At 34.5% G+C, this 23,145-nt stretch overlaps 1 protein-coding gene across 5 annotated transcripts in view; it reads left to right on the top strand.

Annotated features, from left to right (window-relative positions):
- The window catches only part of Rhogap102a (Rho GTPase activating protein at 102A), a 52,371-nt gene that overhangs the window by 5,279 nt on the left and 23,947 nt on the right, over positions 1–23,145 (top strand). For all 5 annotated transcript variants that reach the window (XM_021331425.3, XM_064039349.1, XM_064039348.1 and 2 more), the window contains exons 2-3: positions 9,587–9,743; positions 22,981–23,094. In XM_021331425.3, the coding sequence (XP_021187100.3) occupies positions 9,587–9,743; positions 22,981–23,094 (271 nt within the window). The remainder of the gene's footprint in view (positions 1–9,586; positions 9,744–22,980; positions 23,095–23,145) is intronic.

The raw sequence follows: 23,145 nt of genomic DNA, 5'->3' as shown, positions 1-23,145 counted from the left end.
TATCGTTCTAGATGTGCCAGGCATTATTGAATCCCTAATATGGTTTATTTGGATTCGACCCATTTCATAATGTGGACATACTTGGTGAGGGGGACACACCAAACAACTTAATCGTCTCGCGTGGATAATTCCTGGGTTTTTGACACTCCATGTTAGCTGATGAATACCAAACGTTCCTTTAAATGGTCGTGTAGTGCTGCTGTCAATAATTTGTTGAATTTCAGGAACTAGGGATTCGTTGATTCGATAAACTTCAATCCCCTTACAATTGTTTTCTAAGCATAACATTAGCTCATCCAAACTTGCCACATCATGGCCTCTTGCGACGTGGTTATCACAAGTTCTTTTTATGCAACCACCCACTCCATCAGGTGCACCTTTGCCATGACCACGTTCGCTATAGTGCCAAATAATGGAATCTACGTTGAACTCTTTGCTTAGATACGTTGCAATCAAGTGAAACATAGATTTGTTCCGATATTGTGTAGATGGTCCGTCGCTCAAAATGTGCAAGTTTTTCAGATTTGGAGATAACTCTTTAACTCTATTTATTAATGCCTGTAAATGTACACAGATAAGAACGGGATCATGTCTAACATTTTCTGAGACAGTGCAGAAGGATGTACTTTCTGTATAATTATGTGGTGGTTCCGCTTCGGTAGAGTAGTAGACGGAAGTATGTAAGGATAATTGTATCTTCGAACCCCCAAAGTGAGCTGATTGTACTTCTTGACCGTATTTGCACTGATAATTTTCTGAAAAATCTATATGGAGAAGTCCGTCTATTGGCGTTAACTGTGATTTTATTTTTTGAATGGTCTTGAATTGATGGATTACATATGCAACATGTTTCATAAAAGTCGGTAAATTAGAGTTTAATACGTTCAAAAGCGCCTTCTTCGTGGTTTGTACTTTTTCTTTAATAGTTTTCTTACACTGTTTTACTTCACCCTTTATAACGACAGTTACAGGTTTTGTGATCCATCTTTCGTAAGTTATAGTATCGTTTTCAACAAAGTCATTACACTGAATAATTTTATTTTTGCAGTTAGGACAATTTCGTTCTAAGCAGATTACTGCCAAGGCGTTATTGCAACACAAGTCTTTCATTAAAGATGAAGCAGAAACATACGGAATTATTTTTGAATGATACAGTGCTCGAATTATATATTCATTATTTGTGTGTATGGCACATAGACAAGTGTTCCTAGCATCGACCTTAGGGAATAAAACCCAAAATGGACGATTTCTTCGGAATGTTTCATAGGAAATAGTCATTCCAGTTTTGTTCACAAATGCCTTATGCAAATTCAAAAGTGAGTCATTTAAAAAGCGAATTTGCTTCTTGATCTTCCTTCTTGTGATTGTGTCTTTTTTTCCAGACGTTAATCTGCTGTGTTCATCTTGCACTAAGAAGTCATGGATTGCTTTTCTTATCTCTTGAGTCTTAATCGTTTTTATTCTTTTTTTACCACCTCCTTTTTTCTTTTCCAGTTTATTACTTGCTCTTAACCACCTCATTCTATATTTAGCCATTTTAGATTCTAATTCAAGAACTCTTCTCTTTAAATTATTATTTTCTGCAACAAGTCGTCGTCTATTCCTTGTAGCCATCGCTCTGCCAACTTGTATACGCGAAAACGAAGGACTTGATGGAGGTGTGTTCTCTTGCACAAAATCACGTTCCCTTTTTTTAGCTTTTTCCTTGTCGCGTTTCTTTTTCGCTTTTTCTCTCCATATTTTTCTTATCTGCCTTTGTTCTCTTGGCGTGTAGTCTTTAATAGTCTTAAGTTGCCCGAGCTGTTTTTTAGCTTTGTATCTCTCCCTATCCTTCCTTCTTCTTTCTTCGAGAGCTGCCTCATCCATTTTGGCCCGCGCACGGCGTATACTAAGTTTTTTCTGCTCGCGTCTGCGTTCCTTTTTTTCTTCTTCGGAAAGCTTCCCTGATCGACTTGTTCGTGGCATAATAACTGGAGCAAAAAACAAGGACCATCATGCGCTAAGAGCAAGCAAGCAACACAATGCAGAGCAAAACACAAATTAAAGTGGAAGATAAAAGTGCAAAACCATCATTTATTTTGCTCACAAATACATTAGCATAAATGCTAAGCATAAAATAATAAATTATTTAACTTCGGTGTTAAAATCTTAAATAATATCAAACACAAAAAATGTATATTTTCAAAACCTTATTAAATGATCTTAAATTCATTATCAGATCTTGAGCAATTAACCCACAGACAGACCCCAGACATTATACACGTATAATATGAATTAAGATGAACCTCTCTTATCTATAAATCAGCTAAAAGTGATTAACACAATTGTTTTTTTTTCGAATGTAGGTAGTCAAAGTTCTTTATTATTCACTTCTGTTGACATACCTCCCTCCTGTAGACACTACGTCTACAGTAAAGATGTCTACAGGAGAGACACATTTTTATAAATCAAAGATGGCAGCCTCCCATTAGAGGTTAGAATTTAAGCAATGTAATATTTGCAAACCGCGCCCACATATGCACTTACAATCTATGTTTTTATATATTTGCAAAGGTTACTTACCCAGGTATCCTAGTCACAGGAAAGACACACTGATCTCGACTGAAAACTTGTGTATTTGAATAATATAAAGAGTTTCTCTTATCACACGCACTTTACGTTAAATAACAACCGAGCAAATGACAGAGAATGCAATGTTACCAACACAAGAGACAAAATAAAAACGATGCGTTCATCTTTAGCAAATTTAGGCTCATTTTATTTGTCTACAGAAGTAGACCCAAAATTTGTGAACAACATTTTTATAACGTTTAATTCAAAATTAAGTTTTATATATTTTTTTATTCGTTATGTTATGAATATTTGATAATATGACTGATGTAATAAATGAATTAAAAGTATCAAAAGTATCTGTATATATTTTTAATTATCACTTGAACTCAACTACCTGCCATCCGAACAGTCTACAGAAGGGGATCTTTTCAGATTCAAAAGCGAGAAAAATGAAATAAATTTCGGTTAAGCTGATTTTTTTTATGAACCAGAAAAAGTTTTCCAGACGAAATCATTATTAAAGCGATTTAATGTTGATATGATATTTAAATAACGGTTTTTAAGTTGTATGAACATTTTTTTTTCTCCTTTTGTGTTTGACCCATAAACAAGGAAAAGTCAATATTTTTAAATTTTGGAAATAAGGCTTACATGAGTCTGGTACATATATATTTGCTATAGCACGAACACATTTTTTTTGTGCTTTAAATACATAATCAGCATTAGTGGCATTACCCCAAAATATGACACCATATTTAAGAGTAGATGCCACATAAGCATGATATGCTGTTAGTACAACAGATGGATCCACTACCCTGGCTAATTTGAATAATGCATATGAATATTGGTTTAATTTTTTACAAACTGTATCGATGTGCGTCTGCCATTTCATGTCGTTATCAATCCAAATTCCCAGAAATTTGGTGCTGTTCACCTCTTCAATTTGTGTTTCTTTATATTCTATATTTAGGGAATGTTGCACTTCTTGTGGATACGTGACAATTTTAGTTTTTTTTTAAATTAATAAGTAAATTATTTTTTCTTAACCATTCTATTAATAATTTGAGGGTAGTGTTGATAGCGGCCTCTAACGACTTAAGTTCTTTTCCTGTGAAAATGACTGTACTGTCATCAGCAAAAAGAATCATTGGATGCTCTATTGATTTTGGGAAGTCATTAATATAGATAAGAAAAAGAAGCGGCCCTAATACGCTTCCTTGAGGTACACCAGAATGCACTTTCCTGTAATCTGAAGGGTAGTTTTCTACTGTTTTGCTAATAGGACATATGTTATCTATTTCTACTCTTTGATATCTGTCGGTTAAGTATGATTTTAACAGTTTGTGGACATTGCCTCTAACTCCATAGTCATATAGTTTGTCAAGGAGGGTTTGGTGATGGACATAATCGAAGGCTTTAGTCATGTCCACGTATAGCGTAGCAGTAGGAGTTCGATTGTCTATATTGCAATATAATGGTTTTAACAGATCATGAATAGCCATATTGATTGATTTGTTCCTTCTGAAACCTTTTTGCTCTTGTGTAAATAGATTATGTTTTTCGAAATACGTGTTGATTGCTTTATAAATAATTTTTTCTATAATTTTTGAAAATATTGGGAGTAAAGACACCGGTCTATAGCATGCGACGTTTTGTTTGTCATCTTTTTTAAAAAGTGGTTTGATGACAGATTTTTTAAGTTTACTAGGGAAAACGCCGTGTTCAACGCACAAGTTTATGATATGACAAAGAATAGGACTAATGATGTGCGCTACCGATTTTATTGCTGAGGTTGTAATGTTGTCATAACCAGAACTTTGGGTATTTTTTAGAGATTTAATAAGCAAAAATATATCGTGTGGAATTACAGGGGCCATGAATAAAGAGTGTGATGTATTGTGTCTGCTACTACTGTCAATTTTATCATTTTGTGTTGTTTCAGAAAAAGATTTTATTTTAGTGTTATCATCAACATTTACCGCATTAATAAAAAAGTTATTAAATTCGTTAGCAATGTTACTGGGGTCAGTTATTATTTGTTCATTTACTTTAATTTGTGTAATATATTCTTTAGGAAAATTAGCTTTATTTGCATTAATTATTCTCCACGTAGCCTTTGATTTATTGTCTGCGTTTAATATATAATAATTATTCTGGCACTTTTGAGTAAGTTTTATAATCTTTTTTAGGCGTGCACTGTAATTTTTAAGAATTTGCTTTTTACTTTCTGAAGGATTGGTTCGATAATCCCATAGTAGATTTCTCTTATTTTTGCAACATTTACCTATTCCTTTGGACAACCACCTTGTTGTCTTAACACATGTATTTTTTATTTTTATGACAGGAAAGCAAAGATCATAGAATAGTTTAAAATATTCAAAAAACTTGTCAAAGGCAAATTCTGGATCAATTGAATCAAATACCTCCTGAAACTTAAGACTTTGTAAACATTCCTTAAATTTTGATACGTTTTCCTCACTATAATCTCTTCTTGTTGTATACCAATATCTGAGCGTACAAGTTTTTTTGACGGGACACGTTAATATCTGAGCAGTGTGGTCTGACATACCAAGATCAATTACTTCGCATTTACTACCTCTTACATTATTAAATATATTATCTATACATGTTTTACTGCTTGGGCGAGTTATTTCACGTAAACCTATTTTCATATTAAAGCTATCAATTAAATGTTCAAATCTTAAAGAAATAGGGTTTCTCTTCAACAAGTCAATATTAAAATCACCACATAAAATAATTTTTTTAGATTTCCATTTTTGTACTAAATACATTATTGCATTAAGAGTGTTAAAAAATATGCCAATTTTTTCTTGGGTATACTTTGGTGTTCTATATATACAAATTATAATTAAATTATGTTCAGTCAGTTCTATAGCTGAACACTCTGTTTCATTACAAACACTTAGATTGCATATCTCTTGTAATACTTTATATTTATGAATCTTCTTTATAAGTATACAGGATCCACCATTCCTGTTTTCTCTGGCAAAATATGCACCTAAATTAAAGTTTGGTAAAGTTACATGCACATAGTCTAATTTGTTCATGTTGTGCTCTGTTAAGCAAATTACATCCACATTTTTTGCACATTTATCTAGTTCTTGTAGATTTACACATAATATGTCTGACTTGCTAAGGAATCCATTAATATTTTGATGCATTACTCGTATCTTAGTAGGCTAAGCCAGTCTGGTCATTTCGCAACGTATGCCAAGCAAGTTAAGAAACCCACCTGTCGTTTTTTCTGCTTCCCTAGTACTGAATCATGCGGTGCATTAGTTTTTTTTCTATTTATTTTTGAAATTTCGTTAGTCACTTGAGTTATTTTCGTCATCAATCAGTCATATTTTGGTAGCACTTATTTTTGTTGACGTTTAATCTAACACAGCTTGTGGTGATTTCTTTTAGACTATCTTTAAAATAATCACAAGAAACATTGACCTTCATAGTTCGTCAAACTAATGTAGTTGATTAAAATAACATTAAAATAATTGAAAAATTAATTTAATAAATTAATAGGATAGTTTTTGATTTTTATTGTAAATATGTATTGTAAATATCTGTGTAAATATTTTTCTTCACATATGTTTTTAATCGAATGAAGTGGATATTTTTTATTGAAAAAACACACGATTGGAGTTCGTGCGTCAGAGACTCAATGACACGCAGATAAACCTTGTAGAAAAGAAAAGATTTGGGAAACTTATATGTTTTTTATAAGAAAGCTAGTCTGGTCATAGAAACAAGCATTCATTAATGGTAATGTTGATTCTTTATTATACTTTGGCAAAGTTATTTTCTTAGATTTTATACCAATATAGCTGTTTTATGCAACAACAAGATATTTAAATAACATTTTTATTGTGTCAAATCAACATTGAAGTGTGAATTGTTATTCTTACAGTTCAGATAAAGGGTTCAAAATCAAAACAAAATATTGGATTTAAATACCAAATCTCTTCTTTTTCTTTGCCTGCTTTTACTACTACATACATATACATATCTTCTATAAACATATTTGCAACTGCACAAACTACCATTACTTCCAATATTTCATACCCAAAGCTTTCCAATTACATAAGATACTACAAAATACACACCACCTCACGCGGCTTCGCTCCTCATTTAAAACTGAACTATCAAAGAGTATCGTAGGCGTTTGTGAGACACAACACATATATTAGCAGTCTCTGACTCACTATATCGAGGTGACAGAACGACCGACGGATAAACTTCTCGTTTATCAACGTTATATAGAATAGTGTAAGCTTGTTTGTAAGAGGGAAATCGTTTTTATAGGTAGCATCTGTCTTGGTTTGTCAATAGATTTGTATTGGTGTGAGTGTGGCTGCTAGATGTATGCTTGCTTTCTGCTTTCTTTTGTTTTTTTTTTTTTAAGATTGCCTATAATTGTATTGTGTAACGAGTATGATATATGGAGATTTTTTTGAATGGTTGAATTGGTATAATAATCCTTTCCCTGTATGAAAGCTTAATTTTACCTACTAAGCTTTCGTCCATGAAATTGTTCTAACAATTTAGAAGTCTGCGTTCGAAATTGAGTTCCTTATTCGGTTCTATTTCACGTAGAAGAAAAATGAATAAAAAATAAATTTTACTTTTAAATAATACACGCACGTTGTTCAATTATTTTTCAAATCTTTACGTTAATTTATTTGAAAATATTATATATTTTTGGACCACAGAAACAGAACGTTACTACGAGTGAAATCAGTATTATAATTGTAACGTTCATAAGTCCACTTATATCACTTTAATATCAAAACACATATGTTATATATTTATAATCTAATTTATTCATATGTATAACCATTAATAATCTTGCTAACAATGTATTTATATTTTTATGTTTCCTAATTACAACCTTGAATATAAAGTGCGAAGTCAGTACTACTTTTATATCTATGACAAAATATATATTTTTCTCACTTTTTTGCCTTGAAAACGCGTGATATTTTCTTTAGATATTTATTCGCTTTTTCCTGTTGTTTATTCCGATTGTATTAGTAATTCGACAAGTGACCCATTTTGTGTTGTTTTCTTAACATATGTTGTTTTATATATTGTGTTTGCTTTGTGTCTTGTATTCGTTTTGATGACCTCTAACAAGGTAGTCTGAATACCATGGCATTATTCTTAGTGTAAAGTTCCGGTAAGTTTTCAGTGCTTCCGTCATGAAATTCTCTATTATTATGAAGCTGGTGTATTGTTTGTTTGTATACTCGCTAATCTCAGGAATATTGGAACAATTTGTTTTTTTTTAATTATTAACTTTTATCTGGGAAAATGGATGCCGGTAAAACCGCAGGTGGAAGCACTGTTTATCAATAATGCATTTATTGTTTTTTTGTGTGTACGTTGATTGTGGAAAGCTTCGGTACTAATGAGTATTTTTCGTGATAGCCTAATTAGTGTTGGAAAGTTTAATGAACTTATTTTCGTATGTACCGTAGTTTTTGAATGGCTTTCAATAAATCCGCTCATGTTACCTTACTTAATATAATTCCTAACTAGCCTCTGTTGTTACTTAGTAACTAATTTCTCTTTGATTTGTGCTAATTTATTAGTGATTGCTTTATAAGTTGCACTACTTCTAAAATCTTCATTGTTATCAAATTGCGTCACATAATAAATCGGTCATCTCCACACTTACGCGCATTTACAGTCTAAATGTCACATTTACAGCACTACTCATCGAGCTACACTTTAGTGGTTGTTTACACTTTTAAATCCGTTTTATTTATACTGTGACGAGAGCAGGAAGCTTATCGTGACCTTGACGACGATATGACTAACTTCTTTTGATATTTAACACTTTAATTACACTTCTACAATAGTGACAAAAGCTCGCGGCATTCAAATTTAATTTTATGCTTTTGTGTGTCATAATCTTGGTATATTTTATATTGTGGTCATAAGTCCATTTAACATATGTTTATTAGTGGTTTTTCGTTATTCATTGTTTATGTGCCATCATACCTACTGCTCCTTAGTGGTTTGTGCTTTTACTTCGTAGACAGTGTTTGATTTAGACTGCATTTATGATTTTTTGGATTTTTGTGTAACAATGTCACACAGTGTTTCTTCTGGTCTACTCGTTCTAGCAAACAGTAACAAATTTAATGAATACTTTTCTATAATTCTGCGCATGTGTTTGCAAGCTGTGCAAGTGTGCACTCCTGCCGACGTGTAGACATGCGCACATTTTTGGCGGAATCTCTCATTCTCTATCACATATCATTTTATTTTATTCAAAAGGAACTTTCACATAGGATACACATTACATGCATAATTATAAAAAGTTATTTAAAGATTTGTGCTCCTTGTGTATCATAATTATATCTCACCATGTATTCTATAACTTTATTACATCACTTGTGTATAGTACGATAACACCATGTATCCTATCAAACTATCACAATAGCTATGTGTGGTATGATGACACCATATATCCTATTACTCCATCACATAACCTGTCTGTCACCGTATATTCATCACACCATATATCCTATCATCCTTCGTGTTCACCTGTGTATGGTATGACATCACAACATATCCTATTACTCTATCACATCACGTGTGTATCACACCACATACTCGATCACAGTACATGTGTATGCTATAATTACACCATATAACCTATCACATTATCACATCACCTATACATATATGGTATGATAACGTCACACCGTATACTCCATTACTGTGTAACATCCTCTGCTTATGGTATGATGATATCACACCACACGTCTTATCACTCTATCACATCACCTGCGTATGTTATTATAACATCACACCGTATATCCTATCACACTATCACATTACTTGTGTATAGTATCATAACTTCACACCATCTATATGTGACAAGATTCTATGTGGAAAGTCACTCTGTCACAGCGCTTGTGTATGGTATGATGACATCACAACTTATATCCTATCACCCTACGCCATCCCCTGCGTATGGTATGATGACGTCACGCGTTATGTGCAGGGCAGCTGCTGCTGGGCAGACGGCAGTGGGCGATGCGTGCGCTTGACGGACACCTCGCTACTGACCCTCAGCGAGGTGGAGCGGAGAGCGCTGCAGCAGGCCGCGCTCGCGAGGCTGCAGCAGATCAACCTTGGTACTGCTATCAAGATACCCGAGGGTGAGTTGTATTTACCTATATGGCTTCAATATAGACACATGTAGGCGCTTTGTCGCAGAGTTTCCACGTCAGATTTCTCGGGCAATCATTAGCATGGTTGTCGTTTGATCAACTTTAGCTAGATGGCAATGGTAACCATTGATGATGATTGATGAATCTAAAACAAAAGAAAAACAATAATAAAAGAGGTGTACCTGGACAAGGTGTGAGTTCGTCTACATATTTTTCCTTTTTCGATTTGTGGTTTTAAAAACTTTTATATTACAAGATAGATCAAAAACTATACTCGCATATATTTTCTGTTTCCATTAATTAATGTTAAAAATAACGTGCCTAATAATATTTGCTTTTGCTACCAAGAAAACTGGAGTAGCCAACTTTCTTTCTTTTCCGACTTCAAACATTTATAAATATTCTATGTAGGTGGTTCCCCTATGTTTAGAGAATTATATCATCTTTATTTTAACAATATTTTACATAAAACACATCATAAAGAAACATTATGAAACTCTTTAGACGTCAACTAATATTCACGTGTCCTATTAAAATGATATTTATTAATTGGTCCATCTGCAAAACGTAATATATTTCAAGTTCAAAGGGCCGCTAGAAAGCGATTTCTCAGTAAATCCCTTTGCACGTGATAAAGAGCAGATAAATGGAAACTAGACGTGTTTAGAGGCTGAGAAAAAGCTTATAGTAATCTGTTAATAATATCATATAATGGCTTCTACATGAATCAATAATATCTTATAATGGCTTCTACATGAACCTGAATAAATAACTTTAAGTTTTAGATATTAGAGCTATCTATAACGTTTACAATACATCCATTAGCTGACTTTGTAAGGTTGAGAGATTTTTCTCCATAGACTCAAAGATACAATTGACAGAAAGATTCTGTCAATTTCTCCCTTCCCTCATTTGCCCCTGATTATACCTAGCAGTGCCGGATTGACGGTATAGTTAGAGTACTAATTGCTACGAACTCTGTGCTTACAGTGGCCCCGTGTTTAGGTTAGGTGGGGCCCCTAACTACTGACAGGTTTTCCGCTGCCATTATAATCTAGGAACAAGTTTATGTGGTCCCTTATAGAGCCTTTAACAGTAGTGTTACTTTACAAGGGTACCGTGAAAGTTTGCTACAGGCCGCACGTTTTCTAATCCGGCACTGATGTCTTTATCCTCAAGTGAATATGTAAAGTACACGTGTTTCTAAGCCTATATAATACATAGCTAGAGTTCGGTAACGTCTAACATTCCGGGATTCGAGTTAAGATGAACAGTTCCCGAGTGAGAGTAGACGGTGTTGAAACTTGGTCGCATGCCAGTGCGATTGTTTGTGATCGTCGTGTGTACGATAAGTGTTTATTGTAGGGTTTTAAGGATAAACACTACGTTTACTTATACTAGTAAAGAATGAAGAGAAAATGTTTTTTTCATTGATCTATTTTCACTTTTGGAAAGCCATATACTATCCCCGGGAAACATGGGCTATATTTTATCCGGGTACAAGAAGTGGTCCAGTACACGATGTCAAAGCCTCAAAATGATCAGCTATTGAGAAAATTTAAAAGCAAAACCCAGTCAAAAAATGACTAGCTGTTTTTGCCACGTTATTTTTCCTTGCGTATTTTAGCATTGTTTAATATGTTTAATCTCACGTCTTGAACTGCACTGTTCTTCATCAGCGACTTCTCAAAAAGGAGGAGGTTCGTCGGAATCCTTCCCATAGAACCTTATAATTTTGCATATTGCCAATATGTGCCTTAGATTTTGACCCCTCATTTACTTCTCCGTCCCCTCAGCTTTTGGTAAAAGCTACATCTACGTAGAATGCAATCTTCCCCCAAGAATCCCCCTTACTCCAGTCAACCCTGCATCTATGACGAGCTACCTGCGAGTACCGGAGTGCCACAGGTGACCCAGTCCGCGCTATTAATATCTGACACACACAAGACATGTGCTATTCTCAAAATGGCCGATTAACAAATACGTATAACGAGCAGGGAAGCTGCAGAAGTCTTAGAATTGTAATAATAGAATGTAGGGAAATGATACTCAGTAGCCTTCCCGCGGTTCCACGTGGAAAAGTATTTTATGTACCCGGAGAATAGATCACTTATTTGAAAGAGAAACAAAAGTGCAGAGAAACAAAAAACACTTTTTAATATAAGTAGATTGGGGTTTTCACAAAGAAAAGTTCCTTAGGAACCTGAAATTCAGCCTAGGCCTACTATAACAGATTTCAAAACCTTAGTGAATGAATATTTTTTTCACTAAATTGGAACTTTGCATACCTAAACCTTTTAGGAAAATTAATTAGGTACTGTAGTTTTGCAACAAGAAAACTGCCAAGAGAGTGTTTTGATTGTCATTTTTTATTATTATTTTACCAATAATAGAAACAGTTCTACTTCTTAAATTTCTCTCAATTTATTTTCACGTAACACCGACTGATACTTCTCCCCCTACCTTTACACTACAAATACGTTGTAGTCGCATGCGCACGCTTCGTTACGCAAACGTGACGCGCTGTGACGTCACGCCGAGACACTACAGGGTGATGACAAACGTGTGTAAGATTATATCGACATTAAATTGCTTTATTTATGTGACTTCTCTATTTTTTTTCCAAAATAACAATCGGGTTTGGTGATAGTTCAAATGGTTTTTAGAGTTTTCTTCTTTATATTAAAAGTTAGGTGTGAATAAATATATTTGAATATGTTGTGACGGGAAGCAGTCTTTAATATATTTTTAGTTTTATTTCTTTTTTAATAACGGATCGTCTTATTTTGTGGATATTTCATAAGCAGTCAGTTTAACCGTCTTACGTTACATATTTTGTCTACAGTATGATGTTTTTTTTTTGTTTTGTGTCTATGAGTAAAATAGACATAGTACCACTTAAATTCATCATTGAAGATCAACATTTTAATTTATCTGGTATACATAAATCTTACGACCTAGAGCGGTATTCCCTAATTGCAAAAACAACCAGTAAATCACGCACATTAAACTAAGGATACATATAATAGGATGTGACCTTGACCCGCCTACAGAAACATTTGGCACAACACCAAAGATGACAATTAAAATATTTTTCCTGGCCATTAAGAAAGCCCTTTATTATTTACTCACTAACTCATTGAGACTTGTGTCTGCCACTGTACTTGACAGGGCTGAATTTGGGACCGTGAGGTCTGGGGCAAATAAAATGTATTCATTAACAAACATTTTCTTCGGATTAATGGGCTCTTGAAAATCACTCCTAAAATTGACAGTAAAATACATATAGTACTGTCCCTTATTTTTTACTGTTATTAAATAGCATTTTACAGTAATTAACATAATAACAATTTACTTTCTCTTATATCTTGTACTGGGCCCATTTTTGGGAGCCCTATGGTCCCATCTACCCTGCCCTAAATCCGTCCCTGTTACTTGGCACCAAGAAATAACTCTTTGAACAAATCACATGATCCCTTTGTTATGTTAGATTATTTTTGATTAAGAATTCAAGTGTAGGTGTGGTATTATATCACTGTCCCGCGTTTTGTGCTAGTCGGTGTAAAGTTGTGTGGATGGTGACACTCTTTGTGGCATTCCTGAAGATTATGATACTTTTGTAAACACTAACGATTGTAGGTATCCTATTCATGTAATTAATCTTATAGGATTAAGCTAAGCAACCTGTTTGTTACAAATATAGCATACCTTCATGCATATTTAAGATATATTTTTTTTACTTTACTTGAACCCGCAAATCTGAGGGTTTGGTCTTATTTTCTTCCACTGTTAGAAAGCCATTTTATCATGGATGACTATATTGTCGGAATGGGCGTAGTGGTTGCAATTCTGATTTACTGTAACGTAAAATACTCTAGTGCGTCTATATACGCCGGCTTTTAGTTTCTAAGATTATTGTCATCTCAATAGCTACTGCTAATTATATTTATCTTACTACTAAACGTCCATATCATAATACTCTTTCAAATTAATGTAAAATGTGTTCCATACGACAGTTATTCACAAATATTATGATCATTCGAAGTGGTTTCGTACGCCCAAAATAATTGTGATTTTATTGTCCGTCCGTGCATCAGATAAATTATAGTAGATAATCGTAGCTGCTAAATTATTTGGCGTCTGCTCTTTCGTGTAGCATTTGGGTTTTCCGATGCTATTTCTGTCTGGTTTATATTTAGACTTGTTACCTGGACGCCTCATGTTGATGTCGTGTCCAAAATAGAGATTGTTTGCAACTGATAGCAATAATTATAAAAGTTGGTAATCTTACACTCACAAAAAGCAAGAAAAAAATATATCAAATCACTACTTATAAAATAAAGTCGCTTTTTCTGTCCTTGTGATCCTATGTCCCCATACGTCTCTTTGAACGCTTAGATTTTCAAAACTACGCGACGGATTTTGATGCGTTGAGTGATTAAAGAAAAAAGTTTAATGTATGATTACATCCATTAAATAGTGGGGAAATATTGTTATCCTGTGCGAAATCGGGCGGTTCGCTTGTATGTAAGGGTGTCGAATGTTTTGTGCAGTTGCTGTAAATTTTTAAGAGTAAATAGCGTTTTTTGTAAAGACTGACACAATTGTCAACTACAAGAAAAAGCGGTCACATTGGAGCAGGCAATATCAATCAAAAATATCCAACCTCATACTCGCTGTAGGCGCCAGAAACATTTACATCCAAAACCAATAAAACAGCTTTCAATCAAACTGAAAGGAATTCACAGCTCAATTCACATCAACATATCATTTTGTTAACATTTCAATGCACCATCAAGTCAGTGCATCATTCATCTGACTGTGGTTACATACTCGATAGATCTTCACTCATCTCTGTGTACATGTCTAGTAAATAAATATAAATAAGTTTAACTTGGATGTACTAATCCAATCAATACCGATATTTCGTATACAACAGTCTATAGTATCCAAACGTTTACATAAGTAAAATGACACTGAAGAACAGACAAGTATGAAACGCAACCGGGCTAAAAGTTACCTGTGCCTAAAGTGCCTTCTACCTCCATATAACAAAGATCCATTAGGTTCTTTGTTTCATCCTGAAAGCTTAACAATCAAACTCACTGTAAATCGTGCCCTAAAGCTCTTTTTAACGACAAAACATTTACGCAAACAAATACACCTTTCAATCACCAAAGGAATTCATCAAAACAAACTGTTTCACACAACATATCAATTTCCGAACGTTTTGCAAATCTGCATCATCCACCTGACTGTACATGCCCCTGCTCTCGTCACCGGCGCGTGAGCATACGTATTCCACTGTGCCACGGAGGAAGGAAAGAGCGGAGATGCCATAAGATAGGTAGGTCAGGCCCTGGTACATAAAAGTCCTACGAAGGAACACCATTGGTTTTTAGTTAGTAAACATCTGACACTACTCCTTCACAGCTGCTAACCCACAGGAGGGGTAATTTGATGAATTTTAAAATCGTAAAAAAAGGCGCCTTCTTGTAGGACGGGTAACGTACGGTAGGCGTAATTAGTTACTAGAACTAATGAGACATTTGGGTTCCTTTTCAAATCGAGACGAGTAAAATATTGGTCGTTATTAGTAATTTTGTTAAAAAAAGTTCGTGTTCTCAAGAAGACGTATGAGTGCTAGAATCGTTCCTCGTCCCCCAAACGCTCGCCTTTGGCGCGCTTCTTCCTAAGGAGATTTTGCGTTATGACATCTCCGCTAGTGATTTTGTTCTCCGTGTTCTCTACGTAGCAACTGCCAATCAGATCACCGGTATGTTTGCGCTATATTTAGACAAGAATCTATCGTATTATCTGCATGTCCGCGTTTAGGAATGCTCACGTGAACTGGAGTGGGTTGGATAAGGGCTGCGTGAATCAGAATTGTTGGGACATTTTGGACAGTGTTTTGAGGGTTAATATCATGGAGAACAAATTGATAGTTATTACACTTTTTCATAGGATAGTTACGCGGTTTGTTTGTAGAATATGCTCTGTCAAATCGATAAATGAGAAATTAGATGTAGTTTTTTTACTCTATGTATCACCGTTTTAACTTCTGTTCTACTACTAGCGACAACACGGTAAAAAATCTTCGAAATAACCGCTCAGAAAATCTGCCAGTATGAAGTATGAAAGCGCTAAACATGTGCTGTATTGTATAATATGTGCAGTACAAGTTTTGTTGCCATAGCAACGCGCTTGTCTTTCAGCCCGCAAAGAATGATAAGCCGTCAATAATCTATTTATACCGTCGCAGATGATGGCAGAAATAAATTATTATTTTAATATAGCCGACAGGAATATGCTATACGAATATGTAATAGGTACTATAGTTAAAGTAGACACGCCAATTATTATGAGTTGGTGTATTTAATACAAGCTTTTCTTGTGAATTCACCCATCCCCTGAAAATCTACTTTTCGTATATTTTTATAAAAGTCAATGCTCGTCCAATTTTTCATGTTCGATTGAGCCTTTTCAGGATTTTCATATTTCAGGGTAACTGGGTTGTGGGGTTCAGATAGGCTCAGATAGTCGCTCCGTGTAAAACACCGGTACCTACTCAGCTCCATCTGGTTAGATTGGAAGCCGACCCTAACATATTTGGGAAAAGGCTAGGCAAATTATGATCGTAATTTTTTTTTAAGACAGACACAATTTTGCTTTAAATTTTTATTCAGAAGCTCATCACTAATAAAACTGTCTCTTCGCACAATTTGGCATTATTTATATACTCATACATTATTTACTTATGTAACTGTTATATACTATTAGATCAAAGGTTTTAAATGGTCCGAAACGACTGGTAATAATTTAAACAATCATTTTTGAGTGGGTTTATTTTGTGAGTATATGGACCCCACGCAAAATTAGTTTTTTAGACCATTGTACAGTCAGGGACAAAAGTCCCTTAATACAATCATTATTTGACAATATTTTTACACTGAAATCATAATTGCAAAAGCTGTGTTCAAAGACTTTTGAAAGTCCTGTTTATTAAGATTTGTATTTGTGACTCTTACTTTTAATGAAATTTTGTTGCATATAAATGCATTATTATATTACAAAGTTTCCTAAGTTGTTCGCGTGCCCGAGTAAACTTTCAAATCAAATGAATAGCCGACAGTACTCCTATTGAACATACATTAATTTATTTGATTAGGTTTAAATTGACACTGGTACAAGACATCTGCTTTCTATCTGTCGTGAGTTATTGGCTGGTGACAGACAGATTAACGGCTTAACTAGACAGTCAAGATAACTTTATTATGGAGACAAAGTATTTAGTGGCAAGCAGTGAACCATAATCGATTTATTTCTTTTCAACACACAGATTTTGCTGTAGGGTCATACATAAATACCCTATATACATCATTTTCCTCTTTTAAATGAAAAATTCAGTATTTTATGAAAAACATTTGATACAGATTTCATATTTCCTAGAAAATACTACCGATTTCATATTTTCTAGTGATTATATAACAGTAATATTTACTAGTCATACTTTTAATTCCCATCACATTAGAGATTTTAAACTTTCTTTTTTCACGCCAAATTGTCACCTACCACCATAAATATTAGTAACATCAAACGTTTTCATAGAAGCTAATTAGTTTTGATGCCACTGTAGGTAGATAAACACCATTTTATATACAATGTTGTAAATAATTTCCACCACTATTAATTATCAGGCGTTACAAAAATAGTTCTGATTAATATCGGTTTTTGCGTATAATTTTAGGTGTTACATCATTAGTTTGGTACCTGGGCGTGTTTTGATATATGAATGGGTCAAAATGTCGACATGAGAATTTAATATTAAGTACAAATAAACTATTGCATACTCAAAAATTTGTGCAACTACTGTCACTGTTTTTCATTCGAGTCACGTGGTAATTTTTGTTACTTTGCACACCTAAAAATTGCGTATAGCCTTTCATGACAAGTGGGCTATCTAACACCGAAAGAATATTGAAAATCTAACAGGTTGTTTGACAGTTTTACAGACAAAGCCAATTTGCCAACATATTTTAGAGGTATGATAGGTTTCTAAAATGCTTATTTATTAGTTGTTTGCTTAGATTCCTTCAAAAAACTACTACTAATACTACTATTAAAAAAATAATATTTGACGAGAAAAAGATAAAAACTTTCTAATGTTACCGAGAAAAAGTCCATGGAAAACCTGCTTTCACGTTTTTTTCTATCATAAAAACAAACTAACAACTTCCATGGAAATATGTGTAATAATATCGCACCAGGCAGTCTGTCCCGTGACTACAAATTATTACTATTACACCTACGTAAAGAAAAAAACACCTTTCAGACAAAAAAAAATGGTTTTCCACGAACTAGCCCGATTCAAAGTAATGCATTTGCTTGCTTTAAATAGTTGACAGATTCTGTGAATTTTCATAATTTCAGTAGAAAATCCGAGGTATTTTTACTTGATAAAAAAAATTGTTTAATTATTTATATTTTGACAAAGCTTATGTTTTAAATGAATATTTGGCGCTAGTTTCCGCTGGTGATATCACCCACGTCCCGAGGGAATTTTTCCCGCACTTGGATAACAAAGTGGCCTTATTTCTTAGCTATATGCTATATTATTGTCATGTTTCGTCAAGATCCGTTTTGTAATTTTTGCTTGAAAGCGTAGCATACCAAACATTATAGATTTTCACATTTATAATACTTTAACTAGTTTAGCGTATTGTAAAATTTCACATATAATGCACTAATTTGTATTCAAATAAAATACCATACATATCGTATTACATAAACTATCTAGTGTTTTCAATATAAATATTTTATGAATGTTGTGAAGCCATTTTACATTAGAGTATAAGTTTTTATGTAGTGTTAGAATAGTAAACATTTAAATATTATTTACAAGGAAAGTTTTAGTGTCGTATTCGTTTTTGTTGTCAAATAAATCTTTATTAAGAGTACTAGAATGCGCGAGCGCCGGTAACACTTAGGGTTGGCAATTCCGTATTTTTTATATTAGTGTTTAACATTAAACAAATCTTTTGATTTTATGTGATTGAATTATAAATTAATGTCAAATTTACAGAAACGTTTTATAAGCTTGAGATATAGGTAGTGAAAGTTAGACTTGCTTATACACTACGTCATAATTTTTGTTGATAACTCTCATACAAACATGTGTTTTCTGTTTAAAAGTTAAAAAGACAGAGTATTTGTAATCTATCACATTGCTTAACCCATATATTTTCTCTTAATATTAACTCAATTATAGTTCCTATATTATATTCGAAAAAACCTCTTCTTTTTACACAAGTTCTGCGTCTAACCCTGCGCATGAGTCTAGCGTCGCGTCGGGCGCCATTGGTTCCGCTTATTTAGTTCCCTGCCCACCTTGACAGTTCATATGACACGCTTGTTCGCGGGATATGCTCGCGTTGTTAAAATACATAATAAATATGTTGTTTTGGTTGATGATGGAAAAATACTATTTTCATCCCACCATCTCGGAAAGAGTAGTTTTATCCTTTGATATCTGAGCGCAAAAGTCGTTTTTATCCTCTAGAGCGGCAAAGTGATTTGAATTTAGAACATCGTGTGCAATACTCCATTGGTGACAATCTTGATAAGACTTTTCAAACAAATACATATTAAACAAATGAAATACTGCTTAAAATAATTATTCAATTAATTAAGTAATTTTTATTATTGTTTTTACATATATCTTTAACCTCGTTTCATTTTTAAACTGAGTTTTCAAATAAATGAACTTTAATAGGTTGTTCTTTTTAATTTGATACTCATATGTGCGCGCCATTTTGTTTTTAAATTTCCTCGATGAGGTGGGATGAAAAGTTACGTGTTGCACTCGAGTGCAAAGATTTTTCACCTTGTGCTCTTTTGATTCCCTCGCTATCGCTCAGGATTCTAATTATTGAAACACTCGCTACGCTCGTGTTTTAATTTTAGAATCCTTCGCTTGCTCGGTCATCAAAATTGAGCCCGCGGTTAAAAAGCAACTTTGCACTCTTGTATAACAAATAACTATTAATTATAAAATGTTGACAGCCAGCAGTAAGATTTTTTTTATTAAATTCTTAATTGATTTCTGTCCGACTAAAAACGCACATGTTTGTTGACAAAATAAATTATTCTATCTAGTCTAAAGTTATTATAACCTAATCAATAAGCTAAGGACTACCCGCGCAAAGGAAAATTAATCCTGTTTTCCCTAAACAATAACAAAAACGTAGGTACAGTTACACGCCCTCCCCACTAGGGGGAGGAAAGAGGGGCCTGCCGTAAGGCGGGCAATCGCCGGTGGGGGACTGGATGCCATAGATTCCCAGACCCCCTCCACTCAGGCGAGGTCGGAGTGCCGCTGGGCCTTTTTAGTGGGTATACCGGGAACGTCGTTACCGGGGAGTCCCACATACCCCTCTCCCGTCCCCCGACGGGAAGGGCATGCGTAATAGCATTTTTTACCCAGCGACAACAAAAAAAAAAAAGGTACAGTTACACGAAAAATTTAAATAATTTGGCTTTAACCACGTAAACAGAATACTGAATAATTGAGAACCACGTGTTTACAGGTAGTCACATGACAACCCACACTAATGGGTTTTTATAAATAGCGGCAAGTATTCGCGGTATGCACCGAAATGCATTGTCTGACATCGCGAGTCGCCGGTGAATCAGATGCCTGGCGAAATGTACGAGTAATTTTAGCTGTAATGGCATCCAGGCTGATTTTCGGCCACGGTGGCTGTTCTCCAGACTAAGCATATTATAGGGCTTGACTGCCTCGTTGGTCTAGTGGTCGCAAGCGCGGCTGCTGTGGTTGAGGTCTCGGGTTCGATTCCTAGGTCCGGCCGAAATGGCTTTGTGGGCTTTTTGGGTTTAAACTTTCACAAAGCAGCCCGTAGTCTGGAAGTTGGTGATAGATTCTCACCCGTGCATCGGAGAGCACGTAAATGCGCCTGATCTCTTTTCGTTCGTTTTGGATTTTATAAGGAACTAGCTTCTGCCAGCGGTTTCACCCGCATTCCGTGGGAACCTCTGCACGAACCCGGATAATGTTGCCTATAGCCTTCCTCCATAAATGGGTTACCTAACACCGAAAGAATTGTTCAAATCGGACCAGTAGTTCCTGAGATTAGCGCGTTCAAACAAACAAACTCTTCAGCTTTATAATATTAGTATAGATCTACGGTCAATTTACCGTAGATTTTCACAGCAAAAACTGTACAAGAGGCCTAACACCACCTTTTAACTTCATTGAAACAAATATTCATAGTTTATAATTCCACTTTCCCGTTGTTTTGCACGTGTTAATTTAATGATGAGACTAGCGCGCGCCGCGGCGTTGTTTGTGTTGACACAGTGAATAGATTGCGACTTTTCCTGCATAAATTCTATAGTGAGAGGTTTATTTTTACTTTTGGCAGACGGCGTTGAATAGTTTTGCTTGTTACTGTTTTATTTTGTATACTACGCTTGTTCTTTTGGTGATATCGAGATTTTAACTGAGGGATTTTGTTATTTGATTACGAGCTTTACCCGCAGTTTCATAAATCCCTTTTCTACACACTTGCTTGTGCTTGATTAGCTATAAGTGAATGCGACGAATTTTCAGTGTATGTAGAAAAAGTAGCTGTAATATTTTTTTCGAAAACGCATTCAAAGTCAATTTCAAACTATATATTTATTTGCACATATTTGCAATACACTTACATACATTACAAAATGGTAATTAGTTCAGTATTCAGTCACAAAATAATGACATACAAATGTTAAAGATTACATTCCTTTATCATGACGATATAAGATTATTTCAAAAACTCATATTGTAGAAAATCTTTCTTCATTAATTACTATATCTACCTGATGGTTATTTGAAGGGATGTTTGTAAGATTCCCAATTGGTTAAGGGATGAACATAACATTGGGCATGCAAATATCCATAAAAATACTTGCTGGCCTATCTGTATACATTTTCAAATATATTTATCTATTAGAACATAGTTATTGGCATAGTGCGAGGGCTGTGACCTGCAGCTGTCAAAACAAGTGTCGGGTTCACGGGTTCGCATTACTTGTTTGTCTGAACTGGGGGGAATATTTTCTAAGAGTATTTTAAGAAGAATTTATTAGAAGAATTCGTGCATTACAATAGTTTTAGTCACAATAGTTGCAGTAGGAGTACTGAGGCATATTTTAGGTTTAGTTATTACTCATTTACATGTTAAAAACTTACTGGTTTGAGGCGTTTAGCGATAAGGGTGTATAAAGTAAAGAAAGCTAGTAGCCGGCGCCATATAAAGTAACCAGGCTGAAGTATCGTGAAGCAAGAAATGAAAATATAACACATGTCATATACACCTTTATATATACATAGTTAGTTACACCTATAAAGTTTCTATCGGTATTATAGCCCCAGGGTTCCTATTAGTGGAAACATAAAAGTTGGTGAGGCTGTCGCTCTCCTATTTTTTATATAGGTACAGAGTTCATCGTACAAATCTTTGAGATAAGTCCAAATACACAGACAGAGGGAGACAGAATAAGTCTAGACTCTATTGTCCGGTATTTCAATACGTTTTATCAATATTGACGTAAAACTAATCAGCTGATTAGCTATTATTAACTTTCTATTATTAATACAATGTGGGATTGTCAGCCAAAACATAAATATCTCGTTTAATAGCGTCGCAGAACAATTGGAACTATTGCAACTATTATATTTCATTTTAAATTATTGGGATTACGACAGAAGAAATTAGCTGTGAGAGATATAAATTATATTTTAATCTTTGTCGACTGCAGTCTTTGACGCAGCCACATACGTACTTTATATATTGCAATATTATATAGTAAAGATAACTAGCTATATTTACAAACTCTTATTTACACAAAAAACATAGGTACCTATATAACAAATAAAATCTATATATTTACAAAAGTTATTAAATATTTTCTTACTTCTTTAACCCACAAAAGGATTTCGGATTTTACAAACACAGACCAAACCAAGTAGACCAGAGACTAGACGTTGGCGGTGTTACACCCCGATGCTCAGGAAGGGCATGCAAACTTTGTTACAATTTCACGTCTGAAGTTGTCAGGAGGATATCAGAAAACTCCGACACTAAGGCTTATTAGGTGATTAAACCTGCAGCTCACTCACACAAGACTTTCATATAAATATTTAATGATAATGTTTGTTCATCAGAGAATGCGGTGGCGGCGACAAAGCCGAAGCGTCGCGCGTACCTGCTGAAGAGGAAGGCGCTCACCACCGGCTTCTTCGACCAGCGCGGCGCCAAGGACGCCGACAAGGATAAAGGTCAGTTCCATAATATTTAAGTTGTTGTGTTATAGGGATTTATCGCTAGAG

Source organism: Helicoverpa armigera, chromosome 19 (assembly GCF_030705265.1).
Source record: "Helicoverpa armigera isolate CAAS_96S chromosome 19, ASM3070526v1, whole genome shotgun sequence".
Lineage (NCBI taxonomy): Eukaryota > Metazoa > Arthropoda > Insecta > Lepidoptera > Noctuidae > Helicoverpa > Helicoverpa armigera.
Note: the sequence above shows the minus strand (reverse complement) of the source record. Positions and strands in the feature narration are given on the sequence as shown.